Raw genomic sequence first — 19,644 nt, 5'->3', positions numbered from 1 at the left:
AGTGTAAGGCCTTTCCGAGTAATTTGACTGGAAATATAACCAATGTAACCCAATGATTTTCTGCTCTGCCTCACAGACTCTTTCAAACGAGAGCACATTAACAAAGTCGATATCTCTCCCGCGAAGCGCTTACTGGCACCACATCACGCGTCAGAACAGCGTGGGAGACATCTGCAATTACCAAGGTAAGACAGAGCTCTTTCCCACTCCACAGCTCAGTTAAAACAGCATCTTTAAATGTTTGCCGTACTTACGAAGGTGACGATTTCATCTGAAGCTCAATTTGGTACATTTATAAATCGATGAGCAACCCTGGCCCTTTCACTTGGGTAAAGTAAATCAATCTGGCGATTGAGTAAAGCAATAATATGGCAACACATTTGTTGTGCATGTACTAGCGCTACGTGCTCTTTTATATCCCGCTGCCCTTTCTCGAGTAGTGTTTTGTTAGCCGGTTTGAATGTGGTGCTGCATTAGTCTAGCTGGGAATCAGACTGGTGGATTTAATTCAATACTTTAAGTGAACATAAATTAAGCATGGAAGGTTTCCATAGTGATTTTGAATTACCAGTAAAGCTGTGTTCCGCATAGGGAGCGGATTTGCATAAAGTAGCTGATGAACATGAATTCATCTTATTAAAACAATTGTGTCAGCAAAACCTTACTGTATTTGTTTATTAAAACATGTTGATGCTTCTCCTGTTATGCCAACAAATAAATTAATACTGCATTTTAAAGTGAAATATGCTTACAGCACATTTATTCTTTAAAATAAACAATGCACATTAATTAACATGATGAGCACTCAAGTCCATGATGTAAATGTGCCAGATTTAGCAATACAGACTAATTTTCATCTGTAGTTCCTGGCAGGTTAATGGTAAAGAAAAGTGCACACAAACATGAAAAATCATGTAAAAACACGAAAAATCATGTAAAAACACATTCCAGCAAATATAGCCATAACCAGAGCATATTAACACAAAATTACTTTAAATATAAGGAGACAGAAACAAGCCACTATTCCAAATTATGAAGGCATGTTTGATTATTCAATAACCACTGTTTGTTTTATCGATGCAGAAAAATATTTCTTAATTATGTAGGTATAGTATTCCAGGTATGTGCAGCTCTATAGCAAAAGGCTGACTGCCGGAAAGCACTTTTACTATGTGTTATTGTACAATCCCCTCCAGTAGTGGTTCTAGTAGATGAGTTAGGATTTTGTCTAATAAAGTAATTAAGTGGAGGTGGGGCCATACCGTGCACAATTTTTTACACAAGTAAAATATCTGCAAATGTAATCATATTTTCCTAGTTTAAAAAGTCTTTCTGTTGATTGTAATGTAGTCCTACCTTGTCTGCGTCAAGCTGGTAAGGCAGTAATTCATATGTGAAAAGATCATGGCATTGATGTATAATTTTGAGGCCTCAGTGGTTAAATTATTTCTAATATGTATCAAATTTACCAGATTAAATACAATTTTATTCACAAGTTTTTTTAAACTTGTTTTTTAAATGTAAGTTGTAAATCTATAGCTATAACTAAACATTTATACTCATGGACTACTGAGACTATAACATCTGGATCTGGATCTCTACAGTATTTGTAGACTTTGATAAAAACATACAGTTTTACTAACATTAAGATGTAAACATGAATTTATTAACCGACTTGCTTTTTGCTTTTAGCATGCATATGTATTACCGTATCATCAGCATACATGTAGCAATTAACAGCAGATGCACAAACGTAGGTAGGTCATTAATAAACAAACTGAATAACAAAGGACCCAATATTGAACCTTGAGGTACGCCAACAGAATTAGTAACTATTTGTGAAGTCTTATGGCCTACCCGGACACACTGTTTTCTATCAGCAAAGTATGATCTTATCCATTTAATTACCTCTCGTGAGAAATGATAATTTGATAATTTATTAATTCAAATCTCACGATTTACTCTGTATCAAAGTCTTTCTTTAAATCTAGATAGACAGCTCCCACCACACCTCATTTGTCCAATTTATATTTTATATTTTATAAAAGAAAACAATTAGCAGTTTCTGTAGAATGATTTTCAGTTTTGTAGAATGACTTTCGAAACCCAAATTGCATTGGATGTAATGAGAAATCAATTTTTCTGCAGGATACTAATTGGTCTATAATTGATACTAGCCATGTGATCACCTGATTTAAACACTGGTGTAATTATTGCAGTTTTCCAAGCACTTGGAAACACTCCATCATTTATAGACCAATTAACAATTTTGAAAATAGGAGGAAAGAGTGCCTCTGCACTGCAGTATATAGGTTTAAAAGAATATTGTATCCATCCCATATACATAATTTGCCCTTGAAATATTAATAGAGGAAATAATCACGTACTTTAGAATTAGTCAGTTCTCTAAAATTCAAAATAGGAGCATTAAAAGATAAAGTTTTGCTGCATGGACAAAATGCACCATAAAATTATCATAAAAGTAGTTTGTTTGACTTTTTTCTAAGTCTTCAGAAGCTCTTTAATAGCTTTGTGTGAGGAAAAGACCACATTTAAGTTAAAATTCACTAAAACTTTCAGTGTATGGAAAAAAGCTAAATGTCTTGGACATTCTGCTCTACAGTAAATACTCATTTTTGTTTAACTGAAAACTACCATACAGATTGAGGGAATATTTACAGATTTAATTTTTGTTTTTGAACTATTCTTTTAAACATACCATTATACCATACCATTTGTATTACTCATGTAAACCACTCACTGATGCACATTTAAATCAATGTTACAAAAATACATTTTGCATCTTGCTATTTGGGCACCATTGATTTTCTTTTTCTTTTTCCACGGCTCCTTTTTAGCAAATGCTTTTGAGGGTTTGATTGAAAGCGTGTGTGTAGGTCCATGTGGTCCGGAGACATGTAGCATTAGGGAAATGATGTGTCCATCTGCTGGGAGAGAGATGAGTTAATCTGCCTGGACGCCACATGGGTTTGGTGCTTCGGTCTCTGTCAAGCTGTCAAAATCGTCCGTTGTCATATGCGAATAACCTGTGTTTTTACTGTTACGCAATTTCACAAGACACAAGCAGGACATTTGAACATATGAACGCACACAAAAAGATTATTGGCTATAATGGCAAGATATTTGCGTCCCTAATCAGTGAAAAAATTTTTTGAGGCATCTCCAGATGCTGATGTATCTGGCTCTGAGGCAGCCAGCCTTAAAACCTCTGTCTCGTTCATCATTGTGGCATTCCCATTGTTGAGATGTTAGCCTGATATAGTGAATGTTCCCCCTCCTCATCAGCTTCCCTCAGAAATACAAATTCAGCAGAATGCTGCTTTTTTTTTTTTTTCAATGAATAAATTGAGTGCATCACCATGTTGAAGGACGGTGTTTAGGTTGAAGAGTCAATGAGAGCGCGCGCCTTCCGTGAGAGGAAAATGGAAATATTATAAAGATCTCTGCCGTGCAACAGCACACTCCTTACGAATTGTGCTGAATAGAGGACTTTGCCACCTGCGTAAGATGGCATGTACAGCATAACATGCTTTTTTTAATCAATCAGCATGCATATGAACAACCCACCGCACTGCTGTGTACGTTAATATACAGTTCATGGCATAAATCGAATCATTCACACCTGAAGAATGGACACTAAATCAATGAACAAAGATGAATCGGTGACAGCTGGTCATAAACAAACAATATGTAATGTTCAGTATGTTCATTTAACTGCTCATTAGATTGTGTACATTTAAATATTACATTGAAAAGCATTTTAAAAACGTTTCAATCAAATAAGTTTTATAAAAAAAACTTTTTTCAAATGTTTATTAATTAAATGTTTATTGATTTTTTTTGTGTATAGTTGTTAATTATTATTTAATAATAATGTTTAATTTCTTTATAAGTATTTATTAAGTAATAAATAATAAAAAATGTACACTACTGTTCAAGAGTTTGGGATCAGAAAAGATTTTAAAGGATGCATTTAATTGATCAAAAGTGACCGTAAAGACATTTTATAATGTTACAAAAATATATTTATTTAAAATAAATGCTGTTCTTTTGAACTTTATCAAAGAATCCTGAAAAAAATGTATCATGGTTTTCACAAAAATATTAAGCGAAACTGATTTGACATAATATGCAATTATTGAACACAAAATCAGCATATTAGAATGATTTCTGAAGGATCATGTGACTCTAAAGCCATGAATTAATCACATTTTAAAATACAGTATATTAAAATAGATTTTTAAATTAACTCAATTAACTTTTACTGTATTTTTGATCAAATAATTGCAGTCTTGTTGAGCATATCATTTTCAAAAATATTTTAAAATCCGGGATGGTCCAGCAACAGACATCCTATAAGTAACTTTGCAACTACATGTCAACTAACTCTCATTAGAGTATCAGTAGACTGTTAGGCTAGAATAAGTTGACAGTTGCAAAGTTACTTTTAGTAAGTAGAATGTATGTTTGTGGACCATCAAAATAAAGAGTTAGCAGATATTAAGCAGACAGTCTAATACTCTAATGACAGTTGACATGTAGTTGCACAGTTACTTATAGTTAGTAGAATGACTAAAGTGAACCATCAATTAATCTTACTGTTCCCAGACGTTTGCACTGTAGTGTGTAAATCAGTTTAATTTCTAACTATTAGAATCTACATCAACTCGTTTACATTGTTCAACCAGAAATGAAAATGAAAAAAATATATATCTGATGATATTATTAATGAAGGTTATTATAATGTAATGCGTTATAAGACATTGAAATAATGTGTTTTCCCCTCATACTGATGTATGAACCACAATATTAAGATGAATATCTGCTCTTTAATTGTTTACAGTTCTCCAGCTAATATCCACATCTGGCAGGAAAGAACATGACTTCCTGTCACTTTGTGAATGAGAAATAATGCCTGGAAAGTGTTGTGCTGATGTTCATTCAGTCACAGCTCAGGTGAAAGATAGAAAACAGGGACCAAACTGGCAGCGTACATTTGGTCACAAGATACATTTTTAGTCGGCAGCTATGGATTTGCTGACTCACATAATATGAGTCATACTGTATCTATTCTGTTAAAAATGGATCACCTCCTTCCGCTCCTTCCAAGACATTATAATTAACCTGTTACAAATAGCCTTGCAGTTCTTGTATATGACTTTAAACTACCTTAGAGTAGGTGAAATAATAATGGCATAATAATGTCTTTGAATTTATTTGGGTTTTTTCAGCATATTTTGATATGTGCAAGTACTTGATGATAATTTGATTGAAATATTTTTTTTTTTCATTAATTGACAGCTCTATTTAGAGTCATACTTAGGGCCCTATGATTTTGCGATGTGGAAAACACATGAACTTCAACTCCAGAGCTGATCTGAGACACTTCACCAGCATTTGACCATTTCATCTAATAAAACTATCATCATATACACACACAGAAACTCGCAGGTATTCACTACAATCCACCAAATTATGACAGAAATATATTACTATTGTATAGTAGAATGTACTTTTCAATGTAATAATGATAATAATCATAATAAAATAAAAATATTATTTGACACTTTTTCATCCATGTTATAAACCGTAAAACTGTTGTGCAGCACTTTCAACGATTTTATGAATTCAGTTAATTTGACATGCTTTTTGATTGATTAAAATTGAATTAAAGCTTTAAAATGGAAAACATTTGGAATTCAAAAAATGTGTATGCTAAATTTTTTTTTTTTTTTGTGTGTTTGTAAAAATGAAAACATGGATGTAAAGGTATTTTTATTTTCAAGTAAATTTTTACTGTGCTGTGTCACATACTATATACGCTATACATCAGGTATCCTCAAATAGCGGTCCGTTTCCGGTTCCAACCGGACAACGAGACATAATGACAACAGCAACACCGGATTACCATTTCTACAGTTTAATGTCATTTATGATAATGATCTTTCAGCACTATATCCTCTTATTAATTTGAATCTAGAGCCAAACGTGCTTCATTCAAACCTTGCGCATTGCTTCTCTCTCCCGCTAAAGACACTAAAGCGGCACATTAAAGATTTTTGGGATAGTTTCTGTCATAATTTACTATCACTCAACGTGTATGAGTTTCTTTCTTCTGTTGAACATAAAAGAAGATGTTTAGAAGATAACCAAGACAGTTGACGGTAGCCATTTACTTCCATTTATTCCCCTACTATGGACGTCAATGGCTACTGTCAACTATAAACATACTGTACTATTCTATTGTGTAGCTTTAAATTACACCACTATAGAAAGCTCCCCATGTATCATGATTATATACTGTAGAATAGCATAATTACAGTTACAATGAACTGTGAGCAGAGAGCAAATGCACACACACGCACGCACACACTCACACATTGGGTTTTTGTGAAGACATGATTCTTCTACTATACAAACTTTACATGATATCCCTTACCTGGAACACGCACGCATACACACACACACACACTTTGGTTCCACACTTTCTCCAGGACACCTGCACTAAACACATTGTCTGGGTTGGAGCTGAGTGAGTCCAGTCCATATACAGACTCAAAAATGCCCATCTTCGCATTCCTCACCATCTCGCTAATCTGAAATCAATACACAACAGACCCAATCTGTGTGCCTCCCTGCCAGACAGCACGTTCCCAGCACCTCCAACCTAGCAGTGCTGATATAAAGAGGCTTTTCTGGAAGATTCAGACAAGGGTAGAACTGAGAGAGCTTTTCTTATTATATAAACATGCTCACATGCTGCGCTCAGGTCTTGGGGACGCTCTGGAGTGGTTTGATAAGCCTGGTGATCAGTTCCATGTGTGTCCCTTTGACCAGCTGCACCTTGCTTTTCTACTGATTGGGCCTCTTCTGTTCCCTGTCAAAGATTGTGCTATAGTATGTATATATGTGTGTGTGTGTGTGTGTGTGTGTGTGTGTTGAATCTTTCCTTCAGCAAAATATGAGTAGGCGTACTTTTGCAGAGAAGTATTGTTCTGTTGCTCTAATGGACAACAGCTACAGCTGTTCTTGTTAACTAGTATTACTTATTCCTTTTCTGATAATGGCCATACCTGTATTGGCCATAGACTTATATATCATGTAAACAATGTATAAAGCCAATGAGTTTACATGCTGACATTAAATTAGTCTAGTGACAACAGTGTGGCATGCTATACTCCAACTAGAACTATTTTATAATTTTTTATTATACATTATTACTCATATTAGTTGAGAGATGAAATTGAATATTTGTCCTTTTAACAATGCATCTGTTGCACCACATGGTTATTTAAATAAACTGAGTCAACAAATTAATAAATGGATTAAATCTAAAATATGCATATCATCTAGAAGATATAAACATATAACATCTATAAGTCGGGGGGGGGGGGGGGGTGTTGGGGGGGGATTCATGGACCTGTTATTTGTCAAATACCCAATTATAGACTTTTGAAAATGGAGGCTTTTGCTTAAAACCTTTTCCTCTGCCTTCATTAGTTTGGCTCATTTACTTTGGCCTTTCGGTTTGTAATCACCTTGCGGAGAGTGGTTGTCTGGTGATGGCAGGTTATATGTGAGCAGCAGATTGGGCTTGATGTAAATTAACTTTCAGAGCAGGAAAATGGGAGTTTACTAATGCATATACTGTATATACATAGTGGAAAAATGTTTTTCCCAGTCAAATTGATTTCATTCATTCATATATATATATATATATATGCACCCAGTAGCAGCTCCTGACAGTGAATGTATCTTGGGTGGATTTTTCGGCTAGTTTATGATAAACATTTTGTAAGCTTTATTTTCTAATCGCTGAACACATGCAGAACACTTTTGGGAGAGGTTGCGTTATTCCGCCTTCTCTCATTTTGATTGACAGGCTTTAAGGACACATGACGCACGCATATAATGCTATTTAAAATTAGGTATTTATTGCCAGTACAGAGCATTCACATGGGCAAATTTAAACTAAAAGGGTTTATACTTTCATTAATTTGATACGCTATACTCCACTTAGGAAGAACAGACATGCCAACTAAGTTATTGACCTGATTCAGACTAATATACACATAGCTGAAGCAAATTGATATCGTCTTGGACTGGAGCGAAGCTTGCGTAAGGTAATGTGAAAACAAGCAAGGCAGCCTGAAATCCTGAAAACATTTTTTGGAAAGAAATTCTAGCAGTTTTTTGTCAGCAGGTCAATCCAAAAACACATTAAATAAACTCTCATAGCCTCGCTTTCATTCCTGTTAAAAGAAGCAATCGGCAACCTTGCACTATCAGTGCCATTTTTTTTTTATTTTTTTTTTTGTCTCAAGATTCACACCAGCAATGTTTTTTTCTAAGGCACGTTAATACAATTTGCTTAAATGCCCTAATTGAACTAAGGCCTAATCTCACAATTCTGAAATTTATATCTTTCTGCCTTTTTTTTCCCCCTCACAGTTCCAAATTTCTCTCACAATTCTACGAAACAGGTCAGAATTGCGAGTTATAAATTTGGAATTGCGCAAAATAAAATCAGAATTGTGAGATATAAAACTTTCTTGTTGTATATTTCTTGTTTCTCTTGCAAGTTTATATCTCGCAATTCTATTTCTCACAATTGTAAGATACAAACTTGCAATTACTAGTTACAAAGTATGAATTGCGGATATAAACTCACAATTCTGAGGGGGAAAAAAAACTTCATAATTATGAGTCGCAATTACCGATTACCGCAATTACGTTTTATTCCATGGCGGAAACAAGCTTTCATGGTCTGTCAGTCTGACAGAACAATAAAACTATATTTGAATGTGAAGGATTACAAAATGTTCAAAGTACAATAAAAACATTTACACAATGAATACAACAGGTTAAAGCAAGTACAACTCTAGTTTCTGCTCTTTATTCTCTAGTCAGACTGGTGTGGCCTTCTTGCTTTAATGTCAAGCCAATGACAAATCATCTTTGTCCCACCAGGTTAGATAAGTGTATTGCAGCCTCGTGCGCGCGAGTGTGTGTGTGTGTGTGACAGCTGTGGTCTAACCCGGAGCCCTGGCGCTGCAGGAGCTGTCTTGCACACAACAAATATGCGTGTTTACCATCCCGGACGATAATTCTTTCTTCTTTCTTTTTTTCCCTACCAAGCTGAAACAGGGCCAGAACTTTGAGCAACAGATCTGCAGTATAATGGCTTTTTTCTAAAGGCTGGCTTGTTTCAAGTGAGGTACGAAAGGCATGTTTGGCTTCTGTCATAGGAACCAAGGAAGAAGAATCGAGAGGTTGTCACTTAGTTTTCTTCTCTGGTTGTTGTTAGTCCGAGCCCCTGCGGTGGGATCTGATGGTGTTCGCCAATTGGCTGCTTGCAGTCAAAATATGGGAGTCAAACACAGCAGCACTTCTGTTGATGTCATTAGCTAGAATACATGTAACGCCATGCCAGTGTTTGAAAATAAATCACCACACATTTTATGTGCATGTTACTCCTTAAAATGACATAAATATAAAGAGGAGATGGCCTCATGTCCTTCTCATTTAGCGTTTGGTGTTTAAAATTAAAATTTTGTTTTGCTTTTAGTGATTTTGTTATGTGCTGTTTGATTCATTTTGATTTTTTAAAAGTATTTCTATTTAGCTTTATTTTTATTAAAATGTTCCTAATTTTATACTTATACAAGATAACATTTCTAATTTTTAAGGTTTCTGTTTACTAACTGTAGTTTAACTACAACTTAAAAGTAAACATGTATTCGAAAATGAAGCTGAAATAAAATAAATAATTTTAATAGTTAATTTTAATTTAAAAAAAAAAAAAAAAACATTTTAATAGTTTTAGTTAACAATAGTAAAACTGTCACATTAAATAACCAGTTTTACTAATATAAATGTTAACTAATAGCTAGTGAAAATGTATTGCCATTTACTGAAAATCTGCACTGGGATTTTTTTTTTTTTTTTCATTTTAAAAAAAGAAAAATGTTTAATCTTTATTATTAAATTGTTTTTTGTTTTTGAAATGAAGCTGAAATAAAATAAATCATTTAATTTTTATTTCAAATACAAAAAAAAATGTTAATAGTTTATATTTAGGTAACAACAACTATAGTGTCTCTTTAAAGGTGCTATATGTATTTTTAGCGGCCTCTATCGGTGATGTTTCAGATTGCAACCAATTTTTTCAAGAGCGCTCGTGCTCTTGCGCGTGCTCGAACACAAGAGCGAGCACTCATGGTACCTGCCGGCCACACACAGACTTTCAACACACCGGAGAAAGCATCACACAACGTGCTGGAAACTCATGTAAACTCCCACTGCAACGTTATAATAAGACTACTTTTATCAGTTTGACGTTGAACTAATGCTCCATGCTCGTACCATGATAACGTTACCTTGACTGCATTTAGCCGACATGCGGTGTTAGCATAAGGCATTTCACTAACTATTCGTGTATCTTTCACAATCAGCAATGTCAACATAGGTGAATATGATAACGAAAACGGTTAGTGACCTAGACTGAACAATTTCAGTGTAACAGTAAGATCGTAGGAAGTAACATTACTGTACTGAACATGTCTGAAAATTATAAACAATATGATAGTACTTGGAAGAGTGACGTTAGACAGTAGATCTAGTACATAAAATAAAAGTTACATCCTAAAGGACCTACTTTTTGTTATCCTGGAACAGTCTTTTGTATTAATTTCATGTCTCATGTATGTTGTAGTTTACCTTGCCATTTCATTACAGTTTACCATTATTTATTTCAGCATATCTGAAAACTTGAAATTGATCACAATAAAAATAGCGGAGGTCTCTCCATAATTCAAACGCTCTGCCGATGTTGATCCGTGTTTTCGTCCTGAGTCGATCAGAATCACGTTTGGCCTGACGAGCTTCAGCAGATACATTTTTTTGTTTTGTTTTTTATATTTATGTGGAGTTAGTGTTGGAGTGTGTGTTGTGCTGGAGGCAGGTCGTTTTTTGGTGTTATCAGACTCCATGTCGTCAGCTGCAGTGCCGTCGCATAGACTGTATATAAAAAGGATAGAGGTTCGGGAGCGCGCATGCACGTCACATCCGATGGATTTCGCAGAAAATCCGACCCGGAGACTTCACATAGAAATAGGAATACTGGCCTTCAGAGGTAATAGCAAAACCCGACAAGTGGATCATTGTAATGTGTGATTACAACCCCTCACACAGGCAATAAAAAAAGGATTCATTTTAGAAGAAAAGTTACATATAGCACCTTTAAATAACCGTTTTTACTAATATAAATGTTAGCCAGGGAAAATAAAAGTTGCGATTTACTAAAAATCTGTTGGGATTTTTTTCATTAAAAAAATCCTATCATTTTGAAAAGTTTTGGAAAAGAAACAATTTAAAATGAACATAAAGACAAATAAAATACTAAGAAATTTGTTTAATTAATTTTTTTGTTACACAATAATAAATATTAAATATATACATATTTAATCTATAAAAATATTCGTTTTTTTGTCATGGATTTCACGGGAAACAAATTTGTGCTCATGTAAATAACATTTTTGCATGTCATATTGCTGTATTTTTGTCTGTTGAAATGAATAATGGATTCATACTGCAGACTACAGTCACAGTCGGATTTTTCATTATGGTTTGACTCAGTATTTGATCAAGATATAGTTTCCTGGTTGTTCAGGTACACTGTATTGCCTTTGTTATAAGAAAGTGATACAGCTTGTAGACTCTGGACATGGCAAATATTGAGGTTTGGTGTGTATGTGTGTGTGTTATCATCCAAGTCTGTTTATCTGGACGTTGCTTCATTTCCTCCATCCTGTAGAGCTCACTGGCAGCTCAGATCATCTGTGGCGCAGAACCCTGACTGCAATTTCCTAAGGTGATGGAAACACGCATGTGGATGGTGTGTGTAGGCAGGTCGCAGGGGCCGCAGAGGCATAACATGTTTACCAAGCATGCAGGACAAGCGGCGCTCCAACTGCCCTTGGGTTCATATGGCTCCCGCAAATCCGCTTACATCAAAAGTGTGACATCTGGATGAGAGGACACCCTCTGTGCTGTGTGAATCATGTACCAGAGCGAGAGTGTTCAGTTCTGCTACAGGATCCCACAATGCAGAGGTTAGATTCGGACACACCTGCCTGTAGTGTTCGGGAAAACCCATTCAGATGAGGAGGGCTGGAACTAAACTGCACCTAGTTCACACAGTTGAAGATGCAGACACTTTAAGCATGAGGAATTATGTCAGATTACACAACGAATATGGGCAACGGGACACGATGTCATGGTTTAGAGCCAGGGCTGTTATAGTTGACTAAAACTAAAACCAAAACGATAACAAAACAAACATTTCTGCTGCTTAAAATAAATCGAACGTTAACTGAACTTTTAACTTATTTTATTGCAGTTAGTTGGCAAGGGAAGATTTCTTCTTTTCATTTAGTGTAACTTGATGTACTAAAATGACTAAAACTGAAATGAAAATGAATAAAAACTATACAGACTTATTTTTAAAAAAAAGAAGCTAAATATCAAAAACATACAATAAAGTGACTGAACATTTAACTACATTTAAAATGAATCCAGATACCAAAATAACACTCTATGGGGCTTCTGGTTTGGTAATAAATAAGTAATATTAATTAATAATAATACTAGTTTTGGGTCAGTAAGATGTTCTCTTAAATCTCTTATGCTCACCAAGGCTACATTTATTTGATCAAAAGTACGGTTTTCTATTTGAATATAGTTTCAAATGTATTTTATTCCTGTGATGCAAAGCTGAATTTTCAGCATCATTACTCCAGTCTTCAGTGTCACATGATCCTCCAGGAATCATTCTAATATGCTGATTTAATGCTCAAGAAACATTTATTATTATCAATGTTGAGAACAGTTGTGCTGCTTAATATTTTTGTAGAATTAATTTTTATTCAGGATTTTGTGATGAATAGAAGTTCAAAAGAACAGCATTTATGTTTTATAGATTTTTTGTAACATTACAAATGCATTTAGTTTCATCATCCTTGCTGAATAAAATAACTTTTTTTTTTTTTTTTTTTTTTAAGCCTTGCTTACTTTTTAACAGTAGTATAAATAAATAAATAAATAAATAAAGCATCTATTTCACTTTCATCTTTAAAGATTCTATTATTCATAATTAGTCAAAACTCTATAGACTGTATTGATCAGATCTTAGGCTTAGAATCTCAAATCATGTTAGTGATGTTTTACTTCGCTAAGCAAAGCGGAAGTTAGATCAAGGATAATAAAATTAAGTATAAATAAAATCAATGCGTTTCACTCAGATATCTGCATATCATCCCTTAAATTAACACAGTATCCGCTGAAAATCAGCATATTAACAAACACTTCGTTGTCAGTCTGTATCAGTTATACACACAAAGAAATGTTCTAGCAATAGTATAAAAAGTAAACTGTCTTCACACATGTGTATGTTCAAATAAAACTTATGCTTAAGGTATGTTTGCTATGAATTTAAAATATTTTTTTACCTTTTAAAAATGACAGAGCTTTGATCATAAAGTATTTAGATAGTTTTTGGAGATGTTTGGTCAAATATAACAACATCTGCACCAAATTGCATATTTTTGGCTCAGTTTGGGCCTGAGGGGTTTTTGTCCTCCTTGATTTTGAGCTCCATATCATACTAGATGACCCATAAAAACACAATATCAGCTTTACAGAGAAAATGATTGGAGAAATCTGGCATTTCAGCAGTATGACATTTTGATTAAACATTGCATGTACAAAAAAATAAAATATATGGATGATTTGTTCACAATAAGATAACCTGCATTTATAAAAATAGATTAGGTGAATTTATTTTATGCCAACTGTGGATTCTTCCTCACAGTCCTCACCAAACAAGATTACATTCTCGTGTCCTGAGTCTGACTGTTGGTCCTTTTTGCCAAATGTTGTGGGGTGATATAGATGAAATGTATGAATCCAGTGGAAAAGTAGACATACTATTCTCAACACGCTTTAATTTGGGACGCATTATTATTTATGACGGATAGTAGGCCTATGCGAATTAGGACACAGCACCGGAGCAGGATTCAGCACTCCTGTTTAGCTCAAAAAATGCATTTGATTTCTATAAACCTGAAGAAATATTTTTACCAAAACACCCTCCCATCACCTGTAAGATTAAGTTACGAAGTGACAGTCTTCAATGCAATACCTGCGTTCCTCAGAAGCGGCTCGCTTGGTTTCTAAATAAGGTGTGTGTCGTGCGCTCGGTGTGAGACTGTATTTGAGTCAGTGCTCTATATATGTGCTCGCTGTTGTTAAGAAACAAGTTGTGTGTGTGATTCGCCTACTTGGAGAGCAGGTATCCTCGTCTCACCCTGGGTATTCTACTCCTCCTCATCCATAATTGATCACACAATCACCTCTAGAAAATCGAGTTAAGCCATCTACCTCTCCCGCGAGCGTGCCAAACACTGATAGGTTGAGAGTTGCCAAAATCTCTTTTTCCTAAATCCCTTCTAGTTTGAGGAACAGTAGTGTTATTAATGCACAAAGTCGATCAATGCTGCGTTCAAAAAGCGCAAGTTAATCAATGCGCAGGAATGTGTTTTGCTGTACAGTTCTTATGTCTTCACTCGAATGCCTTTTCGAATCAGCGCCGTGTCAATAACATGCGTAATGATCTCTCTGGCTCTTTCAAGGTACGAGTTTGACTATGACACTCATTCCACGGGCTCAGACGTTTCAAAGCTTCCTTTCCGAGCAGACTGAGCAGGAGCAGGAGCAGAACCAGGAGCAAGCAACAGCGGCCTCTAGTGGCCACGATAGGAACTGCAGCGCCTCGCCGCTCCGTTGACATGCACTGTCATGGCTTGACGAAAGCCACGACTCCCGGACATTCCAAAGCTTAGGAAGCTCATAGACACATGAACAGTATGAACTCTCTTTTTCTCTCTCTCTCTCTATATATGTATGACTTAATAATTATTTGTAGAACAGGGTGTATACTAAGAACTCTAGGAGCCTCTTTTTGTACGTTAAAAAAAAAAAAAAAAATGCCAAAAAGTTGTACCATAAACTTTATTTTCCTTGTGTAGTTTAAGACAAATGGACTTTTCGCAGTTATTTTTCAGATATACTGTAAATATTAAAGCGCTGTAGCGCTTACATCCATAGTTTCTTGCATTTTTGTCTGTCTTTGTAATGGGATACCCACTTAGCTTCTGTCAAACAAGGAATATGTTTGTGTTTAGCACCCTGCACTTTTAAATTAGAGCTTGTTTTGCACTTTTGTCGTTTTCTTTGGGTTTCATTATGCCATGATATCTGTAAGTGCTGTGTGGTGTTTTGGGGATAATGAAAACAAAGCTTACTTTTATAGGGATAGTTCACCCAAAAATGGATATTCTGTCACTGTTTACTCACTTTCCAAACTCGTATGTTTTTGTTTCTTCTGTGGAACACAAAATAAGATATTTCAAAGACTGTGCTGGTTGCTCTTTTCCATGAAATCTGGAAAAGCTTCAAAAAAGACTTGTTTAGACTGTCAGTCCAAATCTGATCATATTTTACAAGTGTGAACGGCAAAAAACAACAACAACATGAAATATCCGATATTTACAAATCCGCTTTGAGCTACATTCAAATGTGATTTGAAATCCTATTCAAGTCTCATTTCTGGAAATCGGTTTCAGTCTGGCCGCTCTGATCGTAGCATTTAAAAAAAAAAAAAAAATTTACTTTCTCACACCACGTAAACACATATCATACTATATATAAAAAATGCATAATCATATTCTATATAATATTGCAATGCAACACTGCAAACCCTTCCATGCTGTTTTTGCCGTATGCGGACCAACGCAACGCAACAAAGCATAAACCAATGCAGATATTCCAGAAAATGAAAGTGCGCCATGTGACACACAAATCATATCTGAACAGTTTCGATACACATTGTGGACAGTCAATTCAGTTTAGATCAGATTCCAATCACGTCTAAACCATGAACAAATGATTGTTTTGAATCAGATCTTTTCAATGAATCAGTTACGCCATAGTCACACTAGACTTGGAGCAAATTTCTACGGACACTGCAACGATCGCAATATGACGTCACACTCTGCGGCGTCTTTTTAAGTACATATTCTACATCAAATATGCAATCTTACTCCAATGTACTACAACAGTGCAGTCCTGTAGATTCAAAGTTTGCGTTCTTTTGATTCAGCTAAGAGCGTATCAATCTTCTATTGGTCAATACGAATTTGATTGGATACGATACGAGTTTGCCTTGTCCACTAATACATTTTCATTTGAAAACGCATCTTTTTCTCTCCGGTTTGGCCTTCCGTCCACACTGAGATGGCATTTTTGTCCTGCAAAAACAGCTTTTTGAAAACGCTTTCCAAAGTGGATAAATTTGAAAACGCCATTTTCGCATTGTAGTGTTAGTGTTTCGCATTGAAACCAGAGGCATTTGAAAACGCTGACGCATCTTTAGCCATGTGACTCATTAAACCGATATATATGTATGTTTATACTGCTTAGTGTGCCTGTAATGTGCTATTCACTTTCACACAGTTGCTAAAATATGTTACTTTATACACACTTCAATTTCGAGTAAATTTTCCGTCATCTTTGCAGGACTGTGATATGCTGTCCTGCGGCAAAACACGAGAGCAGTTGCGTTTTAGACCAAACATAATGGTGAGAGAGTGCGACCTGGACGCATCAGTGAATGGTAAGATATTTTGCACAAAAAAAAAGATCCTGCCTGAAGAATAGCATGAGAACTTCATTATATTATATATAAATGTATACGTCCGAATTTGTGTGCGTAAACACTATTATTATATGACGTTTTGTAGTATAAATAGTGGCAAGTAGTGTGTTAACACTGAAAATTCCAAATAGAAAAAGTTCACTTAAAATAGGTATCAGGCATAGACAGTATAAGAAGTGGACAGAGCCATCTCATTGGAACTCAGTTGAGACAGTTGAAGCCCATTTTTAGCGATTTTTGAGCACTTCCGCTCCTGACGCGCAGACTCAAACCGACTCGAACTAAGCTTGATGACGTGAGCAACCTGTCTGACAGACGTTAATCTTCTAGTAGCTGTGCGTGAAAATTGCCAACGTTAATCTTGCAGAGACGGGGAACTTGAGCAAAGAGTTATTTGGCGTGAGTGAGCAGGAGTAAGTATTCCGTTGCTTTTATGGACTCATTATCTATGGGCTTCTCCCTTGACGGGACGTCACCCCGATTGCCTGCGAGCTTCTCCTCCTGTCTGTACGGTAATTTCTGTACAGCGCGACAGAGAGTCGAGTGGTTATGACGCAATCGTTAGCCTATTTTTACAAAAACTGTTTCTACGGGGCCATAATGTAACATAGAAGGTAATGGAGCCCTTTATACATTGTCGTGTTTCTTTAGAAATAAATAATGGACAAATGGAGTCTTTAAACGCCTCAGATGTAAAGTTATTCGCTGTCAAAGTGACGCCAAAATGAATGGGAGTCAATGGAATGCTAACGCAAGTGAAGTTCTGCTACAAGATGGCGGCACCCGGCCGGCTTCAACTTCCGGTCGATGGATTACCCCCTTGGGATCAGGCTTCCCGGATGATGCACTTAATCAACCGAAAAAACGAAGTGTGGAATGTTGGACACTTCATGCACTCAACTGTCACAGACTCCCATGTTGAATGGCAAGATAACCTTATAGAATTCGTACACTACACGGTTGAGTACATAGTCATTTGGGATGCAACTTTTGTCTGTTCCGTCTGTATCATCTCAGTGAGTTTTTATGAGGTTTTACGTAGGCCTATGCGTAGTAAGGTGAATTTAGCGTTTTCCGACGTTTCAGTGTGGATGAGAAACTTTTGGATAACGCTAGAGTGGACGGAGAGCTTTTTTTTAAACGAAAAACACAGTTTTCAAACGTATCCGGATTAATGTAGACGTAGCCTAAACTTGAACTTTGGAACGCGACAAAATGTGAAACTAGCGTTTCCGGACTCCAGCATTCGCATGCTTATGAATAGAAATCAATTTAATGAAAAATGTCGCGTGACCGTCCCTTTAGTTGAAAAACGCAGTCTGACTGATTAATTTACTAATCTGAGTGATCTGGAGTCAATTATCTGGTCACAGCGGTTAAGACGACGACAGTCATGCAGGTTTGGAATAACACGGAGCAGAAAAATGGTCAGTTGCATTTTTGGATGAACTATTCTATTCTCCAAAAACAACCTTATTTTCTATGAATTCTATGTATTAATTTCTGAAAAGTGTCTACACACTGGATGGGAGGTTCAGTTCATCTGAAGCCTCTCACACTGCAGAAGAAGTGCCTTCAGACTCTGCTAGACTGAGACTCTGGCTGGAACGCTGATTCAATTAGCATCCCTCCAACCATCCAACATGTGTATAACCGAATTACGTTTATCTGTTGACGCTGCATTTGTCTAAAAGCAGAACAAAATATCTGTTCTCTCCCCGCACAGGAAAATGCTTAACTCTTCTGAATGTCTTTGGGTTTTTTCAAATGGTCTTGTATAGATAGGATGATAAAAGTGTGCACAGAAACAATAATGCATTCAGTGAGACAATCAATTTACTTTATAACTTGACCATAAAATACCTTTAAATGACTGTTGATCTTTTGTCTCATCGTGGTAGAACAACCTGATTTCACCAGAATAATAACATATGTCATGATGTGGAGCTAAATGTTTTAAAGCACATTATGAATTGTCATTCCCCCCCCTCCCCCCTTTTTCCACATGTAATTATTTGCTGATACTCAGAATTCATTCTAGGCAGCGTTTAGTAGCACTTGAATGTGAATCAAACCTCTGTTTTCTTACAGTATGCATTGTACATCATTTAAAAATGTCTTTAAAAAGGGAATGTCCTTTCCTAAGGAGATTTCTAAGGGATGTTTGGTCAAACACTGTGTTGTTTAATACCATGATATTCCATTGCTCGGGACTTTCCCTTTGGGATTTTCCAGAAATCATTTCTTGTAAGATGTCTTTCTGGTTGTGTTATAGCATTTACACCAGTTTTAGTTTGTGTGTGTATGCTTATTTGTAATTGTATGTTGTTTTTAATCCATGTTTTATTTTAAGGCATTAAGTAGATTTTGTCCTGTGTGGATGTGTCAATGTTTACTGAGTAAAATAAAATGGACTTTACAGAAACCCCTGAATACAGTATATGCGTCTGTGACAGAAATAATTCACAAATATATATGTGTGTGAATACTGTATATATATTTCTTAAATACAGTGAGAACAGTAATATTGTGAAATTATATTCCTGTGATGGCAACGCTGAGTTTTCAGCATCACATTATCCCTCAGAAATCATCTAATATTCAGATTTTTGTGCTCTAGTAACATTTCTTATTATCAATATTGAAAAAAGTGCTTTTTTTGATGAATAGAAAATTCTAAAGAACAGAGTTTATTTGAAATGAAATAAATTATTTTATTCATTATATATAAATTAAAGTAAAATAAATCTTACTAACCCCAAACTTTAGAAAAAATGTAGATGTGATCTTTCCATTCATACTTGATATTTAAATGAGCATATAAAAATAAGAAAAGCAAAAAGTCTACA

The 19,644-nt window shown here is 35.5% G+C and overlaps 1 protein-coding gene across 1 annotated transcript in view; it reads left to right on the top strand.

Moving 5' to 3' along the window:
- Positions 1 to 15,723, top strand: part of dok6 (docking protein 6) — a 70,702-nt gene extending 54,979 nt beyond the window's left edge. The window contains exons 7-8 of the mRNA XM_056254097.1: positions 77 to 185; positions 14,712 to 15,723. Coding sequence (XP_056110072.1) covers positions 77 to 185; positions 14,712 to 14,866 — 264 coding nt within the window. The 3' untranslated portion in view covers positions 14,867 to 15,723. The remainder of the gene's footprint in view (positions 1 to 76; positions 186 to 14,711) is intronic.
- Positions 15,724 to 19,644: the final 3,921 nt, after the last annotated feature.

This window comes from Rhinichthys klamathensis, unplaced genomic scaffold (assembly GCF_029890125.1).
Source record: "Rhinichthys klamathensis goyatoka isolate OS25496 unplaced genomic scaffold, OSU_Roscu_1.1 h1tg000110l_1, whole genome shotgun sequence".
In the NCBI taxonomy this organism is placed as follows: Eukaryota; Metazoa; Chordata; class Actinopteri; order Cypriniformes; family Leuciscidae; genus Rhinichthys; species Rhinichthys klamathensis.
The sequence above is the reverse complement of the archived record's forward strand: the minus strand, read 5'-3'. Positions and strand labels throughout refer to the sequence as shown.